The sequence below is a fragment of the Budorcas taxicolor genome, chromosome 22 (genome assembly GCF_023091745.1).
Source record: "Budorcas taxicolor isolate Tak-1 chromosome 22, Takin1.1, whole genome shotgun sequence".
NCBI classification, from domain to species: domain Eukaryota; kingdom Metazoa; phylum Chordata; class Mammalia; order Artiodactyla; family Bovidae; genus Budorcas; species Budorcas taxicolor.
The window spans coordinates 35,285,360-35,310,604 of NC_068931.1; the positions used below are offsets into that span (position 1 = coordinate 35,285,360).

Sequence of the window (25,245 nt, forward strand, 5' to 3'; positions counted from 1 at the left end):
AAATTCTGAAAATATCAGCTTAGATTTAAATTTTTCTCAAATATCTATTGCCTTGTCCAAAGTAAAGCAAATATCATTCAGCCTTCATGCCATAAGGATGACAGAAATCTTAGCAGACTAGTCTTTTGTTGAAAATGTGTATCAGTATCAGTTGATTTTTTTAGACCTGCTCAGTAATAATACTAGACATTCAGCATTTATTATTTACTAGGACACAAAAATTTCGAAAATACTCAGAAAAGGAGGACCTTACTCAGGAATGATGTCCATTCAGGAGAAATCAAAAGAAAATTCCTCCAGTGTTATTAAAAAGAATGAAGATAAGAATTTAGAAACACAAGTTCAAGGTTCTCAAAAGAATCTAGCCAAAAAATCAGATCCAAAGGAAGCTATAAAATCACTGGTTAAATCTTCCAATGAAAGTAAAGTAAATCAGCCTGAATTAGGAACATGCATGAGCACAAGGTCAGCATCCACTGATAAAAGAGCCAGTAAATCTACTAATAAAAATATGGTGACTGTAAAGGGACATTCACAACAGGAATCTACAAAACAGAAGAAAATATCTCAGAAAAAATCAGTGCACGAAATCCCTAAATCAAATGAACAGCTGAACCGGAGATCACAAAGACTACAACAGCTAACAGAGGTTTCAACAAGGTCTCTGCGTAGTAGAGAAATTCAGGGTCAGGCTCAAGCAGTTAAACAGAGTTTGCCACCCACAAAAAAAGAGCACTGTAGCAATACTCAGAGTAAATCTAATAAAGCTAAAACAAATCAGAAACATGTGAAAAGAAAAGTATTGGAAATAAAGCCTGATTCTAAAGAGGAAGAAAATTCTGTAACTAATGAAGCGATCAATTCCCCCAAAGGAAAAAAGCGCAAAATGGAGCATCAGACGGCTTATACTTCTAGTTCTCAGTGTGTAAAAGGATCTGAAAAGTGTCTGCAGAATACCAGAAAAGAAGAAACAAAATCTGCTTCTGAGATAAAAAGATCCAAAGTGGCTGCTTCAGTGGTCTCTAAAAAGAACGAGATAAAGAAGTCAGTTCACGCACAAGTGAATACTAGTGCAAAATCCCAAAAAAGTCCACAGCCATCAGTGCCTGAACAAACGGTAGACAATGGGCTGGAGCAAGCAGGAATAAGCAAACGCGGGAGCATTCTCCAGCTCTGTGAAGAAATTGCTGGTGAAATTGAGTCAGATACTGTAGAGGTAAAAAAGGAATCTTCACAAATGGAAAATGTAAAGGAGGAGAAGCCTACAGAAATAAAATTGGAAGAGGCAGAGACTGAAAGACAGATACTTCATCAGAAGGAAACGAATCAGGACGTTCAATGTAATCGTTTCTTCCCCAGTAGAAAAACAAAGCCTGTGAAATGTATACTAAATGGAATAAACAACTCAACTAAAAAGAACTCCAACTGGACTAAAATTAAACTCTCAAAATTTAACTCTGTGCAGCAAAATAAATTAGACTCTCAATTTTCCCCTAAATTGGGCTTATTACGAACCAGTTTTTCACTACCTGCGTTAGAAACGCATCAGCAAATGACTCAAAGTACATTTTTAGGGTCAAAACCATATGGTGATAAAAATAAAGCTTGCCAGCAGGAAGAAATGAAAGAAGTTAATTCTGAAGATGTTAAACCTAATGATATTGCAGTTGAAATGAATAAGATCCCCCAAAAGGCTCCTGAAAATTGTCATTTGGGTAATCAGATAAAACCACCTCCTGACCAGCCATTGGATAAGCAGAAGAAAGATGCTTTTGAATCAACACTGGATAAGGTAATCTATTTTCATTATGTATCTGAAGGTGTCTGAGTATTTTCTGATAAGAATTAAGTGTTTATAATGTACTTTAGCTTAAGAATTAAGTTGTAAAAGATGGAAGAGTTATTTGGTAAGGAATTAGTGAGAGTTTCATTAACCCAGTCTTGTAGTGAGTAATAGAACTTACTGACTCCTTTAGATGGGTCATATTTACATGAATGCTTGTCATTGTTTCCTTATTTTCATATTTATTTTATGTGAAGCACAAACCTGTCAAATTCTAGCTTTTCATTTTCATTTAACACACTGGTTTGTTTCCTTTTTCTATTAATTATAACCAAAGAAACTGTTGCATAGTGAGAGACTAAAATGTGGAACTTGAAATTGGGCTCAGTTCTGATCAAGTTGTTAAAATAACTTCATCTGGCACAAGTCAACTTTTCACCATCTGATAAAACTTGAATATTTCTAGCAGAAATGCCTTTTGCTTTGACTTGTGTAGCCATTTTGAACAGTTGGCAAATAAATGCCTGAAGGATGTAAATAATTCAGTCCTCAGGCTAAGAATAAAATTATAGTGGGCAAAAAGTTTGTAAATGGGGAAGTAAATTGAAAAACAGAATCTAAATAGCTGGAAGAAACTTGATTACCTAAGAAGTAGTTTTGAAACTTTATAAAAGCAGCTGAACCATTTCTTTCCAAATTAAGATGTAGTTAAAATATCAATATATAAAATCAGTTGGCAGAACTTTAGCACTATAACACTGATTTTTAAAACTCCACCAATTTTGTTTCAGTTATTTAATTTTATAATGAGAAAGCTGAGAGCGGTAGAAGAATGTGGGTTAGGCCATGTGTTTGGTGGCACAGAGAGATTTGAATTCAGATGTCCTGATTTTCAGTCCTTAATTCTTTCTACAGTGACATACTCTGGATATAAGAAGATCATTTGAGAAAAAAAAGTCACTTGAAAGTTTTACAAGTGATTTAAAGTTCTCTTTCAAGGCATTTCAGTCTAGAAGCAAATTTGAGTGAGTAAGGAGTCAGGGTTTGTGTCAGAAGCCCCCAAAATAGATCATTGTTTATTCTCATTGATACATGGGTATTTTAATTGTTGTAAAAAAATATACCGCACTTTATTTATGGTTTCCTCTGTGAAAGCCCTTTTACGTTGTTTCCAACTTTTTCACTGATACCAACAATGTGATCACTATCATAAAGAGTGGTTAGGAGATGTGGTGTTGAACATACCGTTTCAAGACATATTGAGTGCCTGCTGCATTCAAGACACCGTGCTAAATCTGTGTCCTGCCTTTAATGAACTTACATTGTACTAGTCACTTAGAGATTTCTCTTCTTCCCTTAAGTACTAAGATGTTTAGTGAAGCCATCATAATAGCTTTTGTTTAATGAATACTGCTTCTTTATTAAGCAAAGGAGAGCTTCATATAATTGTCACCACATTCTACAGTGTGAGTTTAATTACTATCCACGTATTACAGGTGAGGAGAGTGAGGCTTAGAGATGTAAGTGAAGCTTAGAGATCTGTGTAGCATGTAAGTGATGGAGCCAGGCTTTCAACTGAGATTGACTGGCTTAAGAATCTAGCTGGATTTATACTTGGGGAAGTAGAAGAGTGTAAAAAAGCAGACTTTACACCATTTGAAAATTTTTTCTGTGGCTGTCTGCAATTTTTCTTCTTTTTACTACATGGTGTCCGTCTCAAAAATACTGAAAAATGATGATGGTTAGTAAGGCTAAGCATCTGTCTGATAGGCCTTCTGAATTCTTTGGGCTGAATTTAAAGTATTTGGATTTTACGAATTTTATTTTATTTTTTTGTTTTTATTTATTTTTAATTTTTTTTAAAAAAATTTTACTTTACAATACTGTATTGGTTTTGCCATACATTGACATGAATCCGCCACGGGTGTACATGAGTTCCCAATCCTGAACCCCCCTCCCAGATTTTACGAATTTTAAAGCTCAATTATTTTATGATTTTTTTAAAAAAAACTGGTAATTCTAGCTTCCTAATGGAGATTGATTACTAACATGTCATTATTTTTATTTTTTAATTTTTCTACCTTTTAATGACAAAAATGTTCATATTTCAAAAATGTAATGTTCAAGAATAGTGTTATGTGTTCTTTGTAACAGTTATAATACAGATAGATACAGACACACACAAAAGAATTATCTGTTCACCACCACATTTCCATTCCTCTGAGATAGCTAATGTTTGAGTTTGCACTATTTTCCTTTGTTAGTTATTGAGTATCTACTTTGACAGAGTTCTGATTTAGGAGCTCTTAGAGATACAAGGATAAATATAATAAGTCTTGCTCCTAAGAGTATTAGGAGATTAAAAAATATATACTTGAAACTATATACTTAAGTATATATATATATACAAAAATATACTTACATATATACATATGCGTATGTACTTAAGAGTATATAGGAGATTAATAAAAAAATAATTCAAAATAGAAAGTGATAAGGGCATGAAAGATGGATGAGGTAATTGGGAAATTTGGGAAAAAGGAATGGAAAACTTGGAGGAGATTTGATGGAAGGGGTTAATATTTAATGACTTGAGTTTATACAGGGGTAAGCTGTTGTAGATTAGCATTGTTCAGTAGAGATAAAGTGTGAGCCACATAAATTGTTTAAAAATTTCTGCTAGCCACATTTTAGAAAATTGGTAAAGTTAATATATTTTACTTGTCATGTAAAAATAATGGTTCAATGTGTCATGAGTTTTAAAAATTGAGGTGTTTTACTTTTTTTTTTTGTCTAATACCTCAGAATCTGGTAGGTGATTTACATCTGCAGTAAATCGCAGGTCAGTCATATCACATTTTAAGTGCCCAATAATGAGCTGTGACAGTGGCTATTGTAATGGACAGTGGGACTTAGGTAGATGAAACCCAGAAAAAGCATAGAGCCGGCAGATATGGAGTGTATCTGTGGGAGAGGTAAAGTTTTCAGTCTAGCATGAAGGGGAATAATAAGAGTTGATGCTGAGAGGAAGGGTAGCTTGTAGGGAGATCATAAAGAGACTCATATCTTGTGTAAATTACTCCATATATGATCTTAAATTTTCTTAGTATAGTGCTAAAATTCACTGAAAATATTGTAGTAAGACCTAAAGGTTGATACAAAAGTGAATATTAACATTTTGGATTATATGTGCTTAGAATTGCAGCCTATGTTTGGAATCTAAGCTTGAAAACAATCCAGTGGAAAATGCCACTACTGTCTCAGCTCTGCTCAGTCAAGGAAAAATTGATACAGGAGAGAATAAATGTCCAGGTAATACTTTGAAAGTATTGTTTAGATTTCACAGTGGTCAGAGATTTTTTTTGTCAGCATAACAGAAGACTATATCCACTATCAAATAAACCTTTTAACCATTGCTTAAGTTTTTCAAATGTGTGATAACCTTTGAAGGGGGAGAATTGTGTCTGTTGATTGGGTTGTGTACAGTACTTAAGGTGATTCTTTGACTCCCCACCAAAACTACTTTGCTTTTAAATCGTTTATTTTGTTTGTGAACTTACTTTCTGGAGAAGTGTTATTTAGTGAATTGCTTAAATTAATGATGGCAGTTTATTTCTCAAGTATAAATGACTAGTTTACCAGGTTCTTATCTTTAAACCTTAATTACTCAGTTTTCCATCTTACTAATTGTATCTTTGATTTAAATCAGTTCTTATAGTCTGTTCACTTTTACCATAAAACACTTTATTTTTGTAACCTAATGAATATTTTGAGGGTAATTCCCTGGCAGTCTAGTGGTTAGGACTCAGCGCCTTTTCTGCAGGGGCACGAGTTCCGTCCCTGGTTGGGGAATTAAGATCCCACAAGCTGAATGGCGTGGCCAAAAAAATTGGGCAATATAATCTTTGAATTCTTGAATAGGAATTTGTTCACCTACATCAGATGAAGCACCAGGAGATACAGAAGAGAAATTCCTAAATATTGAGTTCATATAATTGATTGCATCGCATATGTCATTTAACCTTTTCACTTAGGAGTGCTTAGTTGCTAAGGTGTGTTTGACTCTTGTGACCCCATGGACTGTAACCCACCAGGCTCCTTGTCCATGAAATTTCCCTGACCCACCAGGGACGCCCTTAGTGGGGGAAGGGGAAGTATAATATGAATACCAGAAATGCATTTATTTGTTAGAAAATTAATTGTTATTGCATTATTTGATTAGTAATATGATTAAAGGACTTCCCTGGTGGCTCAGTGGTAAAGAATCTAATCTGCCTGCAGTGCAGATTCGATCCCTGGTTTAGGAAGATCCCCTGGAGAAGGAAATAGCAACCCACTCCAGTAGTCTTGCCTGGGAAATCCTGTGACAAAGGGGCCTGGCGGACAACAATCCGTGGAGACGAAAGAGTCAGACACTACTTAGCACTTAAACCACCACCAATGTGATTAAAACTCCAGAGACTACAGGTTTTTTTAAGCTAATGTTTTCCTTTATTTCCGTTTAGAGACTAAATAACTATGAAAGCATTATTATGAACAATTATTAAAGCATTTAAACAATTTCCTTTATTGTTCAGTGCTAGTAATTATTGCTGAAACTAAAGACACACTGTTAATCTAGTATTAGATCTCTCTGTAGCTCTGTAGAGCTGTTTTGCCTCTTCTCTGCAGAGAAATTCCTAGAAAGGTGACTCTAATTTTAACAAATGGTATTTATTAAAAATAAAGCATTTAGTGCATTGAGGTTGTTTTTCTTCATGATAATTTTTAACTGTTAGGTGGAGGGCTAGTACAAAGCTAGTACATAACCCATCTTTTTATTAAATCACAGGTTCAATTCCCAAACAGCACAGTATATTCTGTAATCAGACATCTAAGATGAGTGATAACAGGTAAGGTATTAGATTAATATAAGTATAAATATGAGAACTTCAGGATTTTATACTTGGAAGTTTTGAGTTTGGGGAATTTTTTCCCTTGAAAGGTTGCATTAGTAATCATCAGTATTTCACACAGATGTGATAGAAATTCTGTTTTTAGTGTACTTCTTATTTCCTGTGTGTACACATAGTGTTTTGCAGCTTTTAGTGTTTTCTCAGTGTGTTATGGAAGATAGAAAAGATATTTTCTACCTTCTTTCCTCATTCTTTTAAATTCTGTGTTAGATTTCATTGTGCACATGTTCCATTGTTTATGAAGCAGTTCTCTATTGAAACCTTGGTTGTTTCTAGTTTATTTCTGTCAGAAAAAAAGTCCTGCAATAAACGCTTATCTTTGTCCACTTATGTGGCTCTATCTAGGATAAATTCATAGCTATAGGATTTAACCTGCCTTGCCAAATTTCCTTGCAAAGTGGTTGAGTCTTCTCCCAGCAACAATATATGAGAGTGCTCCTTTTGCCCAAAAAGCCTCATGATACATATTAGCAACATGTAAAAGTGTTTCAGTAGATTGAAAGCTTTTTGTTTCTTTATTTTCAAAATAAATTAGTATGACATTTTTGCTTTACTGATTACTGAAAACAGTATTTAGGACAAACTGTAGTGACTCAAATTGCTGAAACTATGAAACTTAAAACTTATTCATACTATAGTAGGTACTACATTTTTTTTTCTTTATGTTGTAAATAAGATGTTTCTTTGGGTTTCCTTTTGGTTTTTAAAAGGTTATTTCCCCGCCCCCACACCCCTTGAAATTTTGTCACAGTGTTGTATAGAAAATCCTAAGTATTTTTCTACCAGTGATTTGAAATTATATGGATCTATAACATTTAATAGTTGTTTGGTTGGTTGGTTGTTTTTTCAAAGGGAGATACCACCAAATCATTCTTGGCCCAAGTGTAATTCCCATTTGGAGATAACAATTCCAAAAGACTTGAAACTAAAAGAAGCAGAGAAAGCTGATGAAAAACAGTTGATCATAGTAAGTATACAACTTGACCTTTTAGCTAAAATGTATTACACCATCTTATTTATGCACATTGTCAAGGAATAAGTTCATTTTTTTCCCCTACAGAGCCTTTTTGTCGCTGTAATTCTTCATTATGGAAATAATTCTTGGTATTATGACAGCCACTCTCTCAGTGATTCCATCCTATAACAATAAAAATTCAAATTTCCTTACTTCTAGTTTTATTTACAACAGATTGATACTTTATTTCACATTATTTTCTTAAATGTGTCATTTGATCCCTACTTTCTTTTAGTAGTTGGTTTAAATTTTAAAATAACATGGAACTTAATAAATACAGATGATTTTAAATATGTATATTTTAGTATATGGTGTAATTGTAAAACTACATTTTACAGGAAGATAAACCAGTAGTTAATTTGAAATAGAAAATAAGTACAATTTGGTGGCAAGGTAGAAAAGAGAGGGAGATAGTTTGACTGATGAAAAATCTAATTTGAATGAGTGAGCACAAAATAAAAAAAATGAAGAAACCCAAAATAATAGGAACATTTAATGTAGTTCCAGTTGACAGAAGTAATCAGATTTTTTGGTACTGGATAATTGGTTCTAGCTTTAATATGGGGGGATAATTTTGTAAGAATTGTCTAGAAATCTTTTTGAGAAAGATTAGTGAGGGGAAAAGTTGTTTCATCAAATTCAGTACTTTTCTGTAGTCAAATCAATATGATAGTGAAACAGGATTAATTAGACAAGTAGAGTCTAAAGCTGCACCATCCAGTGTGGTAGCCACATGTGACTGTTGAGTACTTGAAATGTCACTCACCAGAATTGAGGTATGCTCTAAGTGTAAACACATATGCTGTGTTTCAAAGATGAGTACAAGAAAACATGTAAAATATCCCACTAAGTTTTACAAATATTTAATGTACATTGAAATTATAACATTTGGTATATGTCTTGTTAAATATTTATTTTATTGCTTTGCTTCTGCAGAGTTTAATGTGGCTATTAGTAAATTTAAAATTACCTTTGTGGATGACGTTTTTGTTGGATAATGCTGGTCAAGAGTTGATGGTAATGATGATGTTAATGATCACGATAGCAGCTAATATTTTTCAGTACATTGTTCCGTTTCCTCCACTTATATTAACTAAGTTAAGCCTTAGAAGAAAGTATGAGATAGGTACGACTATTATTTTCCATTTACCAGTGAGGAAAAGAAACCGAGGTAGATACTTAGTCATTACTAAGAAAACTGCCTGCTTGAAGAGGTTGTTTGTACATCTGTGTTTGTTACTCACAACTAAAGCAATTAAAGAGTGGAAGCAACTAAAGAGTCCACCAGTGGGTGGATGGCTGAACAAAATGTGGTGTGTATGTAGCCGGTGGAATATTATTCAGCCTAAAAAGGAAGGAAATTCTGACACATACTGTGATTGAACCTTGAGGACATTATCTAAGTGAAATGTCGGTCACAAAATGACAAGTACTACATGATTCTACTTCTATGAAAGGTGCCTAAAAAGATCAAATTCATAGAGATAGAAAGCAGAATGATGGTTTCCAGGAGCTGGGGAGGAAGGAGGATTGGGGAACTGTTGAGTGGCTATAGAGTTTCAGGGATTTTTGTTTTGTTTTGTGTTTTGACCACTACTTACGGCCTGTGGGGTCTTAGTTCACTGACCAGGGATCAAACCTGTGACCCTAGAGGTGGAGGTGTGGAGTCTTAACCAGTGGACCACCAGGGAAGTCCCTAGAGTCTCAGTTTTGCAAAATAAAAGTAATTCTGTGGATTGGTTGCACAACAGTGTGAGTGTACCTAATACTACTGAAATGTACACTTAAAAATGGTTAACGTGGTAAATACAATGTTTTGTATCTTGACCATAATTCAAGCAGTTTTTTTTAACTCCCTGAATTTTCAGGTAATATTTTGTCAATAGTTTCAGTCTTTCAGAATGAGCTTCCCTTCAGTTTTATATGCAGTCTTTCATTTACCATTTGATTTCTTTTTGCTCTGTGGCCCTAGCTGTAAGGCACGAGGATATAGTTATCTTCTGTTTTTTGTTTTTAGTAATTAGTTGAAATTTCCCAGTTTCAGAGCAGCAAGAATAAAGGAATTATGCTTTTAAAATTAATATTAAAGTTAGGTCATATTGCTGTAATTTGTCTTTTTAAATGAGGATAAATATAGAAAACCTTTTGTGACCAGTTACTGTGCTGCAGCACAAGTATGAATTACTGGAGTATAGGTGATTATAGTCAGTCTTTCATACTTACTTGATATAAAGAAAATAGAGAATGTTTAATTTTACCTTTGCTTAAGAGTTTCTGGTGACATCAAAATACTCTTTTTAATATAACTAGAACAAAACTATTAAAGAGAAAATACTGAAGACATTATAAAAAAAAGTCTATGAAGCATTTCTTCTAAACTTCAATGGTAAAATTATCACAGATACAAAATACATACTAGTTCTCATTTATAAGTATTTGCCATTTGAGGCTTTATAACTAAGTGTAGTGTTAGAGATACTTTCTCGGTTCTTTTCAGTTGTTATTAAATGGTGTGGAGTGAATGATTACTAAAATGGAAAACAATTCTCAATAAAATTACATACAGATTTTGAAAGTTAGCATCTTCATTTTTGTCATCAACATGGAATGTTGTTTTAAACAGTTCTTGCTCTGTGTTCACATTATAACTTTAGAGACTGATATTGTCAAATTATTCTTTTGTGGGGGGAAAAAAAAACCCTTCTGTTTGTTTTTTATAAATAGGATGCAGGACAAAAAAGATTTGGAGCAGTTTCCTGTAATGTTTGTGGCATGCTTTACACTGCTTCAAATCCAGAGGATGAAACACAGCATCTGCTCTTCCACAATCAATTTATAAGTGCTGTAAAATACGTGGTAAGTGGAATTCATGACTTCTAAAACGCAGAATCGGATCATTAGAGATGAATTGTCAGATTCAAGTCATTGAAAAAATTTTGTCTTTAGAAAAGAGCACCATACACAAAGCCCTTGTAGTATATATACAGGCTTATTTTTTAAAACAAAGCCAAACATAAAACCCACCCAGCAAATTCATTCTGGCTGGTGTATGTTGTGGGATTTTAAAATTTAACTTAATTTTTAAATTGTTTTATTTTTAAAGTGTTATTGTACCTCTTCTAACAAGTGATGCTCTTCAACTTGAGTATTTTTTTAAATTGCCTTTGATTTTAATTGTTAACTATTGATAAGTCTGTTTAGTATTCAGAATAGGTTGACACAACTTTTTTGGGGGGGGGGTTGATAGTGGTATATATTATACCGAATAGATTGTGTGGGGATTTCCTTTACCTTCTCTTTGCTAACATAAGAGTTTTTCTTATTAAAGTTAAAGAACAATTCTTGATGGCTAAAACCTCAGTATTTGTAGTATACTTAAAAAAAAAAAAATCCCACAAAGTAAATATGTTTTAGTATATATATTTTAATGTATGTGCAGTTGAGGCATAATGGGTATTATTTAATATTTGTTTTTGGAAATAGCAAAATTTTAAATAATTTTGAACCATTTCAGATATCTTGTGAAAATAGTAATTTAATGTAATTGCTGTTTACCCGTATCTGAAATGGAATTTATTTTATACATGTTACCTTCAGTACTGTACACTCACATTAATAAGACCTCCAGGATATCTGAACTGAGATCACCAATTCATTTCACATAGGCACTAGATTTAAAAGGTCTCGATTGGCTTCAGTTAAATTTGTATCCTTATCTTTGGTTGAAGAATTCATATTCGTGGTTTTATTTATTCAATTAACTTCTTCCCAAGATAGGTGGGGTTTTCCTTTTTTGGTTCCCTGCTGTGGTGATCCTTTATATTCCTTATTCCATCTGCTCTTCCCCCCACACACCCTCCTCCCACTTAACTAAATAAAATATAAGGTGTGTGGACATAGAATATAGCTAGAAATTTATTTATCATTTGAAATTTGTCCTTTTCCAATTTGACTCTGTTAATATCCTTACAACTTGAAAAGAAAAATAGGCCTTCAGGTAGCTAAATTATGGAATACTTCTGGGGCAGAAATACTTATTTTACATCCATCAATCTGGTAGAATTGTATTCTGCTCAGGTTACATTATTTGATTCTTGCAGCCAGTTTCCAAAAATTATGAAGAAATTTGGTTTAAAAGACTTAGTTCTTTATTTTAAGGGAAGTTCTTAATTTCTGAGACCAATTGTAAGGAAATCAACCAGGAGATAATGTACTTTGCTCTTCCACAACACCAAAGGAAATTAGTTTATGGAACAAGGTGGAGGCATCACTTCTTAACAAATCCTGACTCTTGCAAGTCCGTAAAGCAGCAGAGCAACTTAAGGAAGACTGATTCCTGCCCCAGACCCCCCTCTCCCCCTTCTTGATGGGACAGAGCTAAAGGTTATTTTATTTACTTTGACATAAACTCAAGAGAAGGAATTGAGTTTAGCAGTTGGCCATCCTTTGCTAACATCAAAGTTAACGTTCTTACCTTTTGTTGTTTCCGAACATAGATATACATAGATTGTAAGGTAGAAACTCCTCCAGAACTTTGTAGCATTCTTTTTTAGTGTATGGAGAGGATAAAAAGCACACCCATATTAAAGATGTTCTGCTGTGACCACAGCTCTGGATTCTGGGTTATCACTTACGTGAATCTTCTATTGGGCACCTAGTGTTGTGCTTTTGCATTAAGTACTCGTGTTTGATGAAACATCTAAATTTTTTAAATGCCAGTTTATCTGTCGTGTCTGTTTCTTGGAGAGAAGCACTTAGAACTAAGAAGTCATTTTGTGCTGTGGCTTTTGTTTATATTTTTAATTTTAAATGGGCAGTGTTCAGGGATTGGGAATAAAGTTCTGTACTGCTTAATATAGAATTAATTCTTTACTGCTTAAAATAGAATAAATTAGAATAAGTTTTAATTCTTTTATTTTAATCAAACACTGTCTATAACATAAGCAGTTTTTCTTGACAGTAGAAATTTTTTCTTATAATTATTTCATGATGATAATCTATGACAGGTAAAAATGTCTGAAGTCTTCTTTTCAAAAGATTAAAATAATATATAAGTTATATAGTCATAGTAGAAATTGATGCCGCAGAACCTACTTTTAGTTGACTAAAATATTTTATCCCTTACGTATTTTCTTTGACTTGGGGTAGGGGAGAAAAATGACAGTGCTCTCTGTGTATTCCTTCATTGTACTCCATCTGCTTCATTGACCCCATTTGTGGAAGTGTATTTTACGTGACTTACTGGAAACTATTTAGGAAGGAGCCTCTTAAAGCTTCCTAGGGATCCTGGATTCTGGTTTAGACCTAGCTTCCCTTCAGTTTCCCTTCATGAAGTGTTTTCCTAAAGGTGTGAGGAGAAAACAGGAAAAACTCCCCCAAGAGCATTCAGCCTTATTGCCAAGCAAGGAACTATCCAGAATTCAGCTGTATTATAAACTTTCAGTAATGCAGAAGAGGAATAATATTTTGGGTTCTTTGCAGAAAAACTCCTGACTTAATCCTTCTTTACCTCTGTCTTTCACTTAACCTCCTTTGAGTTGATTATATGACTGAATGCATTGTGGAGGACCTTACATGCAGGGTATTGGATATGCCCTTGGCCTGCAAATTTAGGAACAAATCCTGAAAGAAATGAAAAGTTAACAATAAAAGATTTAAACAGCTATTAAAGCAATAAATCAATATTAACTGTTTAAATTATAGATTAACTTTTCAGTTTAGAAATGATAATTACTTTGGTAGAGCGGTGATCAGAAGATGGGTTGTTTTTCCTGTCTTGGTGACCAGAGAAGCTTTGAAGAAAGGTTGGACCAATCCCTAGTTGGCTGTATAGCTGCACTGTCCAGTTTGGTAACACCAGGCCTCCGAAAATGAGAAATGCAGGTCCTCATTCACACCAGCCGGTGCTCCGTTGTCACATATTGCTAGATGCTACATGTCACTGTGGAGGTAGAGTATTTGAATTGTCATAAGGAGTTCAGTTAGTGCTGCTACAAGTAGATTTATCAAAACAAATAGCTTTAGTGGAAGAGTAGGGATTCTAGCCTCTGTTCAGTTCAAATATTGCAGGGAATGAGAGAAGTACACTGGAGGTGATCCTGCCGTCATAGCATACCTACAAAATGAAGTCTTTAAAGCATCTTTAGAATTGAATCCGATTTTTCTAAAGTAACACTTAAATTCTTGTGTATATTCTTTTATTCCTGACTTATTCAATGAGTGAAAAAAACCACTGTCATGGGACTTTTGTTTTTCTGAATACCTTCTGTCAAACTATGAAAGATTAACTTAAACAGGTTGGCTTGCTTTTAGTGGTTAAGTCATTCAAAATGGGAAACCATGAATCTTGAAATACTCTAGTGATAATAAATATAGCTAACAAATTTGAAGGTTAGCTTCAGAAAGCATTGTGCTTAATTATGCTTTAATAGACCAATTATATCATTCATGTCTTGTTAGCTGAACATAAGTGAGTTGCTCAGTCATGTTTTCGACCCCATTGACTAGAGTCAGTTGAAATTCTCCAGTCTAGAATACTGTAGTGGGTAGCCTTTCCCTTCTCCAGGGGATCTTCCCATCCCAGGGATCGAACCCATGTCTCCCACATTGCAGGTGGATTCTTTACCACAAATTAACATATATAAGATACTAGGTTTTAATTATTTTATTTTAATTTCAGCAGTTATATTGTGTGTACAATTAAATTTAGTTCAGAAATAAATTGACCTCAGTCACTTTCAAACTAGTCTCAGATAATCATCTTCAGTGCTTGTGATACTGTGATTTATAAGAACAATATTTATTTAGTTCCTGACTCACAGCTCCCAAAACCTTTGAAATTTCCTAAGAGATGGGATACAATGTGTTTTGTTATGTTAATGAGATGACCTTTGGAACTAGCCTAAGGATGGGAGCCAGCTACTGAGGGTTGGAACTTTGAGTTCTCACACAGTGATCCTAGGAGGGAATAGGCACTGGAGATTGAATTCTGTTTCCAGTGGCCAATGATTTAATCAGTCCCACCTCCGGTGAAACCTTCAAAAAGCCAGGACAGGGTTCAGAGAGGGGTTGGTGAACACATGGAGATTTGGAAAGGTGGTACGCCTGAAGAGAACATGGAAACACATCTTTAACAGTATTGTTAATACAAAATTATTTTTGCACAGTAACCAAGCATGAAGTTAAAACCTTCTGTTTGGGGATAGTTAAGGTATATTAATACTTTTATTATACCATTTTATAAAAGTAGAAAAAAACAGGAAATACAGATAAGCCAAAAGGAAAAAAATTAAATCACATAAATAACCTTAGTTTATAATTTGGTGTACAGTCTTACTGACTTTTAAAATATTCATAAGTACGTTTGCTTTTAAAAATCATTTCAACAGAAATCTTTTTACGTATTTCAAGAGTCTGTAATATGTTTCTTTCATGCAGTTTTCCTGAAGTTTTTTATGCTGTGTGCCATGGGTACTGTCAAATAGAGCATGTGACTGAATTTTGAATGAGCTAATTTGAATTTACTTTTGTTTCTGAAGATTAAAAATTTTTTAAAAATGGTATTTGGAGTATGTTTATTTAAACAAATAACAACTGTTAGTCTTGCTGTTGAACTAAAATGTCTGTTTTTCAAATTCCTTTAGTAACTTAAATAAAATTTTAATTGAAATACAGCTTGTAAAGAGAAGTACACAAGTAATGAATGAGTGCACAGCTTAATGGTGTGTTTTTGCAAAGTGAACACCCACATGACAAGAAACACCACTAGTATCTCAGAAGCCCCTTTGTGCCCCCATTGCAGTCAATGCTTGTCTCACCCTCAGGTCTAATCACTCTGCCAGCTGGATTCATTTTACATTCATTTTTCACTTCTGAATAAATGGTATTTGCGTAAGCCTTGGACCTTTGGCACAGTTTGACAATTGGGTGATTTGAATTTTCCAAAATAAAGTTCAATCCCCATTCCCCCCACCACCACCAAATAGCGAATCCCCATGTATTTTTCACTCAGCTTCAGCATAGCAATAAACAAGATTTTAAGAGTATAATCACACCTTTAAATTTTAATTCCTTAATATCAGCTATTCCCTCAGGGTTCAGAATCTCCCCAAATATCTCATAATTTTCTGTACTGTTTGAATTAAGGTCCATATATTGCACTGGTTGGTATGTCTCTTAAATGTCTTTTAATCTAAAGATTCTCCCTCTAGGTTTTTTTTCCCTTGCCACATTTGTTGCTAGTCTTTTTGAAAAGCTAGTTATTGATTTTATTTCTCAGAGTATTCTTTCATGAGTATTTCCATTCAACCTTTAATGGAAGTGATTAGTAGGAAATTTTATAGTTGGGATATAATTTTAACACACAAATCTTAAATGTTTGATTGATGAATTTTGACAATTGTATATACATCAGTACATTTACCACCCAGTGTATTTTGTTTTCACTTGTAATCTTGTTCAAATAGAAAAAGAGGAAAACCTCTTCCATTCTTGAGACTCTAAAGTCTAGAATAGAACAGCAAAGGGCAAAAAAAAAAAAAAAAAAGATCATTGATTGCTATTAGCAGTGTAAAGCTTTCTGCTTTTTAGCAGCCAGATGGGTGAATTAAGAATGGGATTTGGAAAATACTACTTGCTAGCAGAGGGCTGTGTGTAACATCTTAGAGCTAAAGGTGAAAGGTGTAAAGGCACTGCATTGAAATTTATATCTTTGGAGAAAGCTGTGGCTATTTGGTTATTCCTCTAAATCACATTCAACCTTCAGCAAACAGCCTCTGCCTCAGTTTCAAGCAGCAGACAGACTTCATCTCATCTAAATTCTCTAAAGATAGGAGGATCATGTGGTTATTGACTCCAGGAAAGCGTTAACTGCAACTGAGGCATATAAATGTCTTTAGTATCTTACTTGACAGTTTTTAGCCATGTTGGTTCTTTCATCTTTGCCTTGTCCAAGGTTTGAACTTATTTTTGCATGTAGCTTTGGGGGCTTTATTAATTGTGTTTTCTTAAAGTAGTACATTGATTGTAGTTTGACACCACTAGGAAGGTAGAGTGGAAATTACTAAGAGTTTCTGAATAGCTCCTCTGTGTGAGGAATCATCTTAAAGCAGTTCTCTAAACTACTAAGTGATGTGGGTGATGACAGCTATTTTGTCCATGGCCTAGGTCAGGAAACAGAATGGGTTGCAGTGATTTGCCCAAGATTATATTGCTAGCAACTCAAGAAATGGGATTTAAACCCTCAACTTTTAATCCAGAACTCTTAAGGTTTTCTCTTAAATATGCTGTCTTCATGGGTATTAGAAACTGAAGCAGCAATAACTCTGCCCTTTGCAGTTCCTCCTGCTTATACACATACATGAAAAAACAACCATGTTTAAAACATTTTTTGAAATTGTATCAAATTCAATTGTGAAACATTTTCTGTATGAACATGCAAGTCTCAACTTGTTTCAAGAGAAAATTTTGTACAAAAAAGTCAGTAAAGCAAAATAATTTATATAGTGCTGAATATATAAAGCAAAATAATTTATCTAGTGCCGATGGTACAGTATAATGTTGGCCAGTATTGTTATTTTTAAAGACAACAGGAAAGTAACTTATCAAATTATTTTTAGATAATTCAGCTCAGGAAACTATGACTTTGTTATAAGTTGGAGTTAGTTAAATTCTAAATCTTCATTGAAATTGTAGCTTAGTTTTTAAAATGAAAAGTCTCCATTTTCATTTTGTGTAAAATAGATTTATTTTAAATGCTTTTCCCCAAAATAACATTAATGTAAATTTGTTTTTTAAAGAGGATGATATCGCATGCCTTTTCAAAACATTTACCTATATTCAAGTCTGGATATGATTCAGATTTCATTTCTGATTTGAAAAAAAATGACTTCTGTGACTATTGTTTCTGCTCCTTTTTTCTTTTCAAATTTTGGGAACACGTGACCATCCTAATTATAATCATCTGACTTTGCTTTACTTTTGGGCGCTCTATTTTTAAACAAATTCTGGTTTTAAATACTTTAATCCAAACAGTTGTTTATACCAAGTTTGTTATTAGACTTTTTGTCCCCAACCAAGAAACTACCCTTTCCCAAAAGACCATTCTGGATCATTTAGGAAAATCAATCTCCTTTCAGACCTGCCGTAGTGTTTTTTAAAAATATTGTTGCCTTTTTCTTGGTTTCATTGAGCTTTAATACTCTGAAACAAATCTCAGAAAGATGCTGGTTTTCTTTAAGATAAACACATTGCTTCTTGAAAAACCTTTTTATTTAAAGTTGGTTGGGTAAGACAAATGGAACAACTAGTTAAGCTCATTCCTTCTGTACTTATTTTTAACCTCAAAGCTCCTAGTTTTAACCTCTGGTTCAGTCCCATCTTACTAGATTTAAGTGGCTTTTGTTTTGTTTTTTTTTTCATGCAGGTTCTGCTCATTAATCACCACGAGTGTGGATCTGAAGAAGAGTTTATTACCTCTCTTTTTTTGAGTATGTTTAACTTCAGATACACACAACGTAGCCTCTCCTTCCCTATTAGATTCTTAGAAGGTAGTTATATTTTTATAGTATCCTTCTTGTGACTTTTGATAGTTGTGATCAATAAGAATAAAAACTATTCCTTACATATTGGGCTCCTGCATGCAAATCAGTTCATTTAAAACCTCCTGGAGGTCTTTGGCATGCCAGACATAAAACCACGAGTGTTTGTTTGTGGAGGTAACCATGTTCCAGAGAAATTTAAGACTTTACTTCTCTTACCAAGAAACTGGGAGAGTTATCCTTTAGGTTCTGGGAGTCACAGACTTTAAGGGGCTTGCTTTTGCTGTGTGATTTTCAAAATTAATTTAAAATGGAAAATGATAAATTAGAAATGCTTTTGTGGTCTTAGATCACTGAGTGAATAGTAGAAAGAAATTAGCTTTTAATTGTACCTGTGTGTGCTTAACAAATTAGCTGATTTATCATGTCTTTTTAAACATTGATGAGCATATATACTTTTCCATGTTTGTAATTTTTAGACACATTGATGTATTTTTCTTATTGTACATGAATATGATATATGAAATGTGATAAATAAATTCTGTTCTTTTTTTTTTATATATATCTAGGGTTGGAAAAAAGAAAGAATTCTAGCTGAATATCCTGATGGCAGGATAATAATGGTTCTTCCTGAAGATCCAAAGTATGCCCTGAAAAAGGTAAATTTCCAGTGAAATTTCACACAGAATGAATAATTTCGCAGCTGATTTTAAGAGTACAATGTATTGCTGGCAGAGCACGTTTAAACACCCCATTCTGAGAATAAGAAATAAGCATTTAGTCACAACCCAACTGAAAAATGAATGCTTTAACTTTGTAGTGTGTCATTTGTTGTTGATTTTCTAAGTCATGTCTGACTCTTTGCAACCCCATGGACTGCAGCAAACTAGATTTCCTGGTACTTTACTATCTCCTGGAGTTTGCTCAAACTCATCTCCATTGAGTGAGTGATGCCATTCAACCGCTTCATCCTCTGTCCCCGCCTCCTCCTGCTCTCAGTCCTTCCCAGCATCAGGATCTTTTCCAATGAGTCGACTTTTCCCATCAGGTGGCCAAAGTATTGGAGCTTCAGCATCAGTCCTTCCAATGAATATTCAGGGCTTATTTCCTTTAGGATTGACTGGTTTGATCTCCTTGTTGTCCAAGGGAGTCTTCAAGAGTCTTCACCACCACCACAGTTCGAAAGCATCAATTCTTTGGCACTCAGCCCTCTTTATGGCCCAATTCTCATATCCTCACATGACTACTGTCTAGCATATGTGAAATGAATTTTTAGTGGATTGATTAGTATCTCATATTATCAGAAATTTGAGTAATGATATAGAAGGCATAGTAAGTGCCACATAAGTGATTTTAAGAATCAAAATACAAATCTGAATAATAATTTGTAAAACTGAAACTAATAGATGTCATTTTATTCTGAGAGTAAATTTCTAATATCCTTGTTCTTAGTAACCTACAGTGCACTATGTTACTGGTTAGTAACCCATAATAGGTTAAAAATCCAAAGAATTGTGAGTCATTTGCCTTTAGGAACTGAGTCAAGTGTTGCATTGTGGGATTTTTTCTAGGATTAAGAGGACTTGGGTTTTCATCACTGAATAAGGAATGTGTTACATGGTATTCTGCAATTCAGAAGTATGAATACTTAACCCCCTTAAGGTGTCATTTGCATTTTAAACTTAGTGTCACAGATGAATGTTTATTGGACTGAATATTTGCAGATTTTTTTTAACTGGCAAAGGAACTGATGTTTGAGTGCCTATAAAAATCTTGACTTTGAATACCTACAAAAGTTTGAGCTTATCGTATTTGACCTTGACAAGAATTCTAGGAGGTAAAGTGGTAGAAGCAGTTTGAGCATTATGGGCTCAAATCCCAGAAATCCCAGCTCTTTGGTTCCCAGTGTCCCATATCTGACATGGGAAAGTTATTTAACCTCTGAATTTTATTTCTTCCATATGCAAAGTGAGAAACTATCAGCCTGTAAGAGGTGTTGGATTTAAATTAGATAATACTCATAAAGTGCTTTGCATAATATCTGGCCCTATAAACTTTTGATAAGGAATAAACATTTATGCCTTTTCTCTGTGCTCACTTTCACTCCACTGATGAGAGTACAAATTAAGGCTTTCTAAGAACAATGTGGCCTGCCTGGCTAAGGTTCCAGTGAAGTTCTCTCCAGTGCTCCATTCCGTGATGCTTACACTGGGAAGCCTTAGTGTCCTTATTACCTATCAGAGGAGCTCTCACTCTTGTTCCCAGACTACTGGGCTTGACATTACTCTCCATTCTTTCTTCCTTTTGGAGATTGGTCCACAGAGCTTGAAGAACATTTAGTGATCAGGATAGTCATTCAGAGGCACTCTTTAGAGGATGTTCTGCTTGGAATAATATGCTCAATTTATTGAACTGAAATAGAGCATATTTTTACGTATATAAAATGCTTTTGTTTACAAAATAATAATTTTTCTTTATTTGGCAGGTTGACGAGATTAGAGAGATGGTTGATAATGATTTAGGTTTCCAGCAGGCTCCACTCATGTGCTATTCCAGAACAAAAACACTTCTGTTTATTTCTAATGACAAAAAGGTAGTTGGTTGTCTAATTGCAGAACATATCCAGTGGGTAAGTGATTTTTAAAGAATGGTTGTATGTAGCTTGGTGTTTAAAGAGTTACAGCAATAACATCATTCTGGTAAATTTTTCAACATTCTGTGTAAGGAAGAGTATGAATGCGAGAACTCCTATGCATAATTTTTTCACTACAGTGAAGTTGTCTTGCATGGGAGTTTGTTTAAGTCAGTAAATATAAGATAAACATTTTACAAATCAAAAGTAGTATTAAATTTTGTTTAGGAAGTTTGCTTGTTGGCTACTAATGAAATGTCTGTCTCAGTCCCCTTCAGCACTGAAATAAATCAAGGGTTGCCAGATTATAGTCCAGAAGGCAAAATCTAGCCTGTTTTTTACAACATTTTATTGTAACATAGCTATGTCGATTTGCTTAAGTATTGTCAGTGGCTGCTTTCACACTGCAGAAATTGAATTAAGTAGTTGCAAGGGGTCAGTTATGCTGCACCGCCTGAAATACTTATTTCCTGGCCCTTCACGAAAAACTTCCCACCCCTGCATTAGGTTACCACTTCTTTGGTTGAGCTCTGTTGAGGACTTGGCTTGTATTTAAGAGCCAAACATAAACAACTAATAAGATTATAGTAGAATTGGTATATTAATATTGTAAGATGGTCCCAAGTTAGACCAATTTAAGAAAACAGAAGACTTTGGACTTCCTAATCATGCTCACCTTGAGGTAGACCTCCTGTGAATTGTCTTATTTTCAGCTGAGTCTTGCTCGTGAATTCAGTGTACATTGGACTTGACTTTTTGTTTAGTCGATATTTTTTAGTATATTAATAGTTGCCTGCAAGTATATACGCTTCATCATAAAATTTTCTAATAAGGTGCAGAGTTGAAAGACATATGTGTGATTAATGTCGATATATTAAGCTACATAAAAATTGAATCTGAAAAAAAATTCAACTTGACATTGTGTAAGTTTATGAATTTTGCTATTTGTAATCACAAATTTGATTTAAATAAATAGGTGACAAGGTAGTTTGGAGATATAAATTTGATATAAAAGGACTAAGTCATAGAAACTTGCCATCCTGTAATTGAGTTAATTTTGCATAGTGCACATCTTTTGGCTTTATTTTTTCCATTGCCCCAGATTTATTCTTTGCTTGATCATTTGTCCACTTGATAGGTCTCTGAGTCTTGATTGACCCACTTTTAAAAGATATCAGCAATGTTGTGCTTGATTTACCAATATGTCAAAGTGCTTCCTGTGTGTATCGAATAACTGTTGTGTGTTTAAGGATTGTCGTTAGCAACTCATCCCCCTTAAATTCGATCCAGCTAGCATGATATATGACTCCTGAGGAGGGTTAATAGTAAGGTACCCACTTGAAGGAAGTATCACTTTTTATGTGGGACATAACTTCAGACAGAATTGATCATTGAAACAAATGAAGTTAATTAGAGGAGGGGAAAAAGATATTTGAAGTCAGATTTGCACAGTGATAAGGGTATTTGCAAATTTTATATAGAGTATTCTTAAATTTGTTTGGCAAATGACTAAGCATTCAAAAAAAATTGCAGACATCTATCTGGTTTTTTGACTGTTTCTTGCAGTGTTTTTTTTTGTTTGTTTGGTTGTTTATAATGAATGTTCTTTGATAAATGCGCGTGTTGCGGGGTTTTTTGGCCCTGCTGCGTGGCTTCTGGCATCTCAGTTCCCTGACCAGGGATTGAATCTGGGCCGTGGGAGTGAAGGCACGGAGTCCTAACCCCTAGACTACCAGGGACCTCAGCACCCTTGTGTGTTTTTTAATTCCTATTCTACCCAGTTCCAAAAATGACTTGTCGCAGTGTTTATATTAGAACATAGCTGTGCAGTACTTGCTTGTTTATTCTTTGTTAACTCTCAGTTGTGTTGTCTAATTGTTTTAACTTTTGTACCTCATTCTGTCAAAAGGCTGGTGGTGTCCCTTTTTGACCACTAGACTGGCAGAAGAGATGTATGTTTTTCAAAGTACTTTTTTTATTTTTAAGAGATAGGAGTGTAGGGAAAGGACCTTCCTAAACTTCTGATTCCTCTGCCATCCTGAGTCCCAATTCTGCACAGCTTTGAACCCTGTAACGATGACAGCTATCACAGAAACAGTTGTGACTGCTGAGTTCACCACATGTACTTTCGCTGCTAGCCCTAGAACATGGGAGGTGGAGAACATTAACATTCACTTCTATTATGTGCCAGCCGTGATGGCCAGGTGCTTTGTATTGCCTTATTTAATCTCTCGCAAGTCTCTGAAAGAGATGGCGGAGAGGTCCAGTTTATAGGCAAGGAACCCAAAGCTAAATTAAGTAACTTCATCTCGTGGTCACATAACTAATAAGTGAGAACAGAATGTAGATCCAGGTCTGTTTATTTTCTAAAATGAAAGCAAAAGGCTCTCATGGGAACCAAAGGTTCCTATGGTTTGTTAAGAAGCCAGATGGACGTAGTGATGACCTCACAAAAGGTCAGTATGAGACAATTGCTTAATAATAGTCTCAGTTTAAACATCCTGCCCCCCCTCCCCCTTTAGGAATGTCTATATGTGTATAACGGACTCACTTTGCTGTATAGCAGAGAGTAGCACAACACTGTAAATCAACTATACTTCAGTTTTTAAAAAATCACCTACGAATTTCCCCTCAATTTTGCTGCATATAGGGCTACAGAGTTATAGAAGAAAAACTTCCAGTTATCAGGTCAGAAGAAGAAAAGGTCAGATTTGAAAGGCAAAAAGCCTGGTGCTGCTCAACATTGCCAGAGCCTGCAATCTGTGGGATCAGCCGCATATGGGTGTTCAGCATGATGCGTCGGAAGAAAATCGCTTCTCGCATGATTGAATGCCTAAGGTAACTTGGATGTAATCCTTCAAGTCATTGTCAGTAGTTAGCATTTAAGCAGAGTTTTATATAAAGATTGACATTTAGTTCATCGTAAATGTATAACCTTTATTTATATTAATTTAAAATTTGCATAAGACTGTCAGTATGTAAGAAGTATGGGAAATTTCTTGGGAGTTTAGCTTTTAGGAAAATTTTTAAGAATAATATTTGTAAATAATCTCAGTCTCTCAATAGTTTTTCTTGATTTTATTCCTTTTTTCTTTTTTTTAAAGTATGAAAATATGATAACACATTTACAGGAGACTTGGAAAATACAAACAAAGTTATATATACATATTGCTTGATTTTTAATCAAAGGGATAGAGATTCCAAATATTACGGGTTTTTTTTTTGTCTCTTGTATTTGCATATGAATTTTAGGAACAGCTTGTTAATTTTTGCAGAAAAACTCACTAACTGTAGATCAATTTGAGGAGTAATGCCATTTTAGCAACATTAAGTCATCTGATTCATAATCATGGGATGTCTTTCTGTTTAGTAAGGTCTCCTTTAATTTCTTTCAACAGTGCTCTATGGTTCTCATTTTTTAGGTCTTGCATGTCTTTGTTAAATTTAATCCTAAGTATTTTACTTAGATTACTGAGTATTTACAATGTATTTCAGTGTTGTTTACTAAATTTCATTTTGAATTGGTCATAGAAATAAAATTAATTTTTAATATTGATTTTATAATTTGGAAACTTGCTGAACTCATGTTTTATTAGATCTGTTATTTTGTGAATTCCTTAGAATTTTTGTATATAAAAGATCATGTCATCTGTGAAAAGATAATTTTACTTCTCCCTTTTCAGCCTGGTTGCTTTTCACGTCTTTTGCTTGTCTAATGTCTAATTGTCCTTGATAATAGATAGGTGTCAGCAGTATGGCCTTACCCTGTTCCTGATGTCTGAGGAAGTTTTCAGTCTTTTTTTTTTTAACTGTTAACTTTGATGTCTTTTGTTGCTCTTTATCAGTTCCTTCTATTCAGAGTTGTTGGAGTATTTTTATCATGAAAAGGTATTGGGTAAATGTTTTTATAACCATTGTTGCTTTTACAAAACAATTATTTTTAAGTTTCTAGAATATACAGCATTATTTACGGGTTTTTTCCACTTTTAATGGTTAAAAATAATTTAATTTTTTTTTCTTCTACCCCCCCTTTTTTTTTTAAACAGGAGTAACTTTATATATGGCTCATACTTGAGTAAAGAGGAAATTGCTTTCTCAGACCCTACTCCGGATGGAAAACTGTTTGCAACACAGTACTGTGGCACTGGTCAGTTTCTGGTATATAATTTTATTAACGGACAAAATAGTACCTAACATAAACTCATGCCTGCAGTATCAGAAGACATCTACTGATGAGAATGGATTGGTTGTTGACTTAAACCAGGAACTAGGGCCATTTTTATTACAATGAACTCAGGACTGGCAACAACCAGAAGGTTGTT

At 34.2% G+C, this 25,245-nt stretch overlaps 1 protein-coding gene across 1 annotated transcript; it reads left to right on the forward strand.

Moving 5' to 3' along the window:
* The first annotated feature begins 259 nt into the window (after positions 1-259).
* Positions 260-25,189, forward strand: ESCO1 (establishment of sister chromatid cohesion N-acetyltransferase 1). Its single transcript, XM_052660550.1, has 9 exons — positions 260-1,792; positions 4,981-5,095; positions 6,615-6,675; positions 7,591-7,705; positions 10,478-10,609; positions 18,861-18,950; positions 20,777-20,920; positions 23,574-23,761; positions 24,970-25,189. Exons 1-9 carry the CDS (start codon positions 260-262, stop codon positions 25,115-25,117), a joined length of 2,526 nt encoding a protein of 841 aa, XP_052516510.1. The 3' UTR covers positions 25,118-25,189.
* The last annotated feature ends 56 nt before the right edge of the window (positions 25,190-25,245 follow it).

What these genes read in the sequence shown, in the direction of transcription:
- ESCO1 (XM_052660550.1), top strand. Translation starts at nt 260, where the DNA reads ATGATGTCCATTCAGGAGAAATCAAAAGAAAATTCCTCCAGTGTTATT. An exon ending in AGGAGAGAATAAATGTCCAG is followed by an intron (nt 5,096 to 6,614) that starts GTAATACTTTGA and finishes ATTAAATCACAG; the next exon opens with GTTCAATTCCCAAACAGCAC. An exon ending in CAAAGTATGCCCTGAAAAAG is followed by an intron (nt 18,951 to 20,776) that starts GTAAATTTCCAG and finishes TTTATTTGGCAG; the next exon opens with GTTGACGAGATTAGAGAGAT.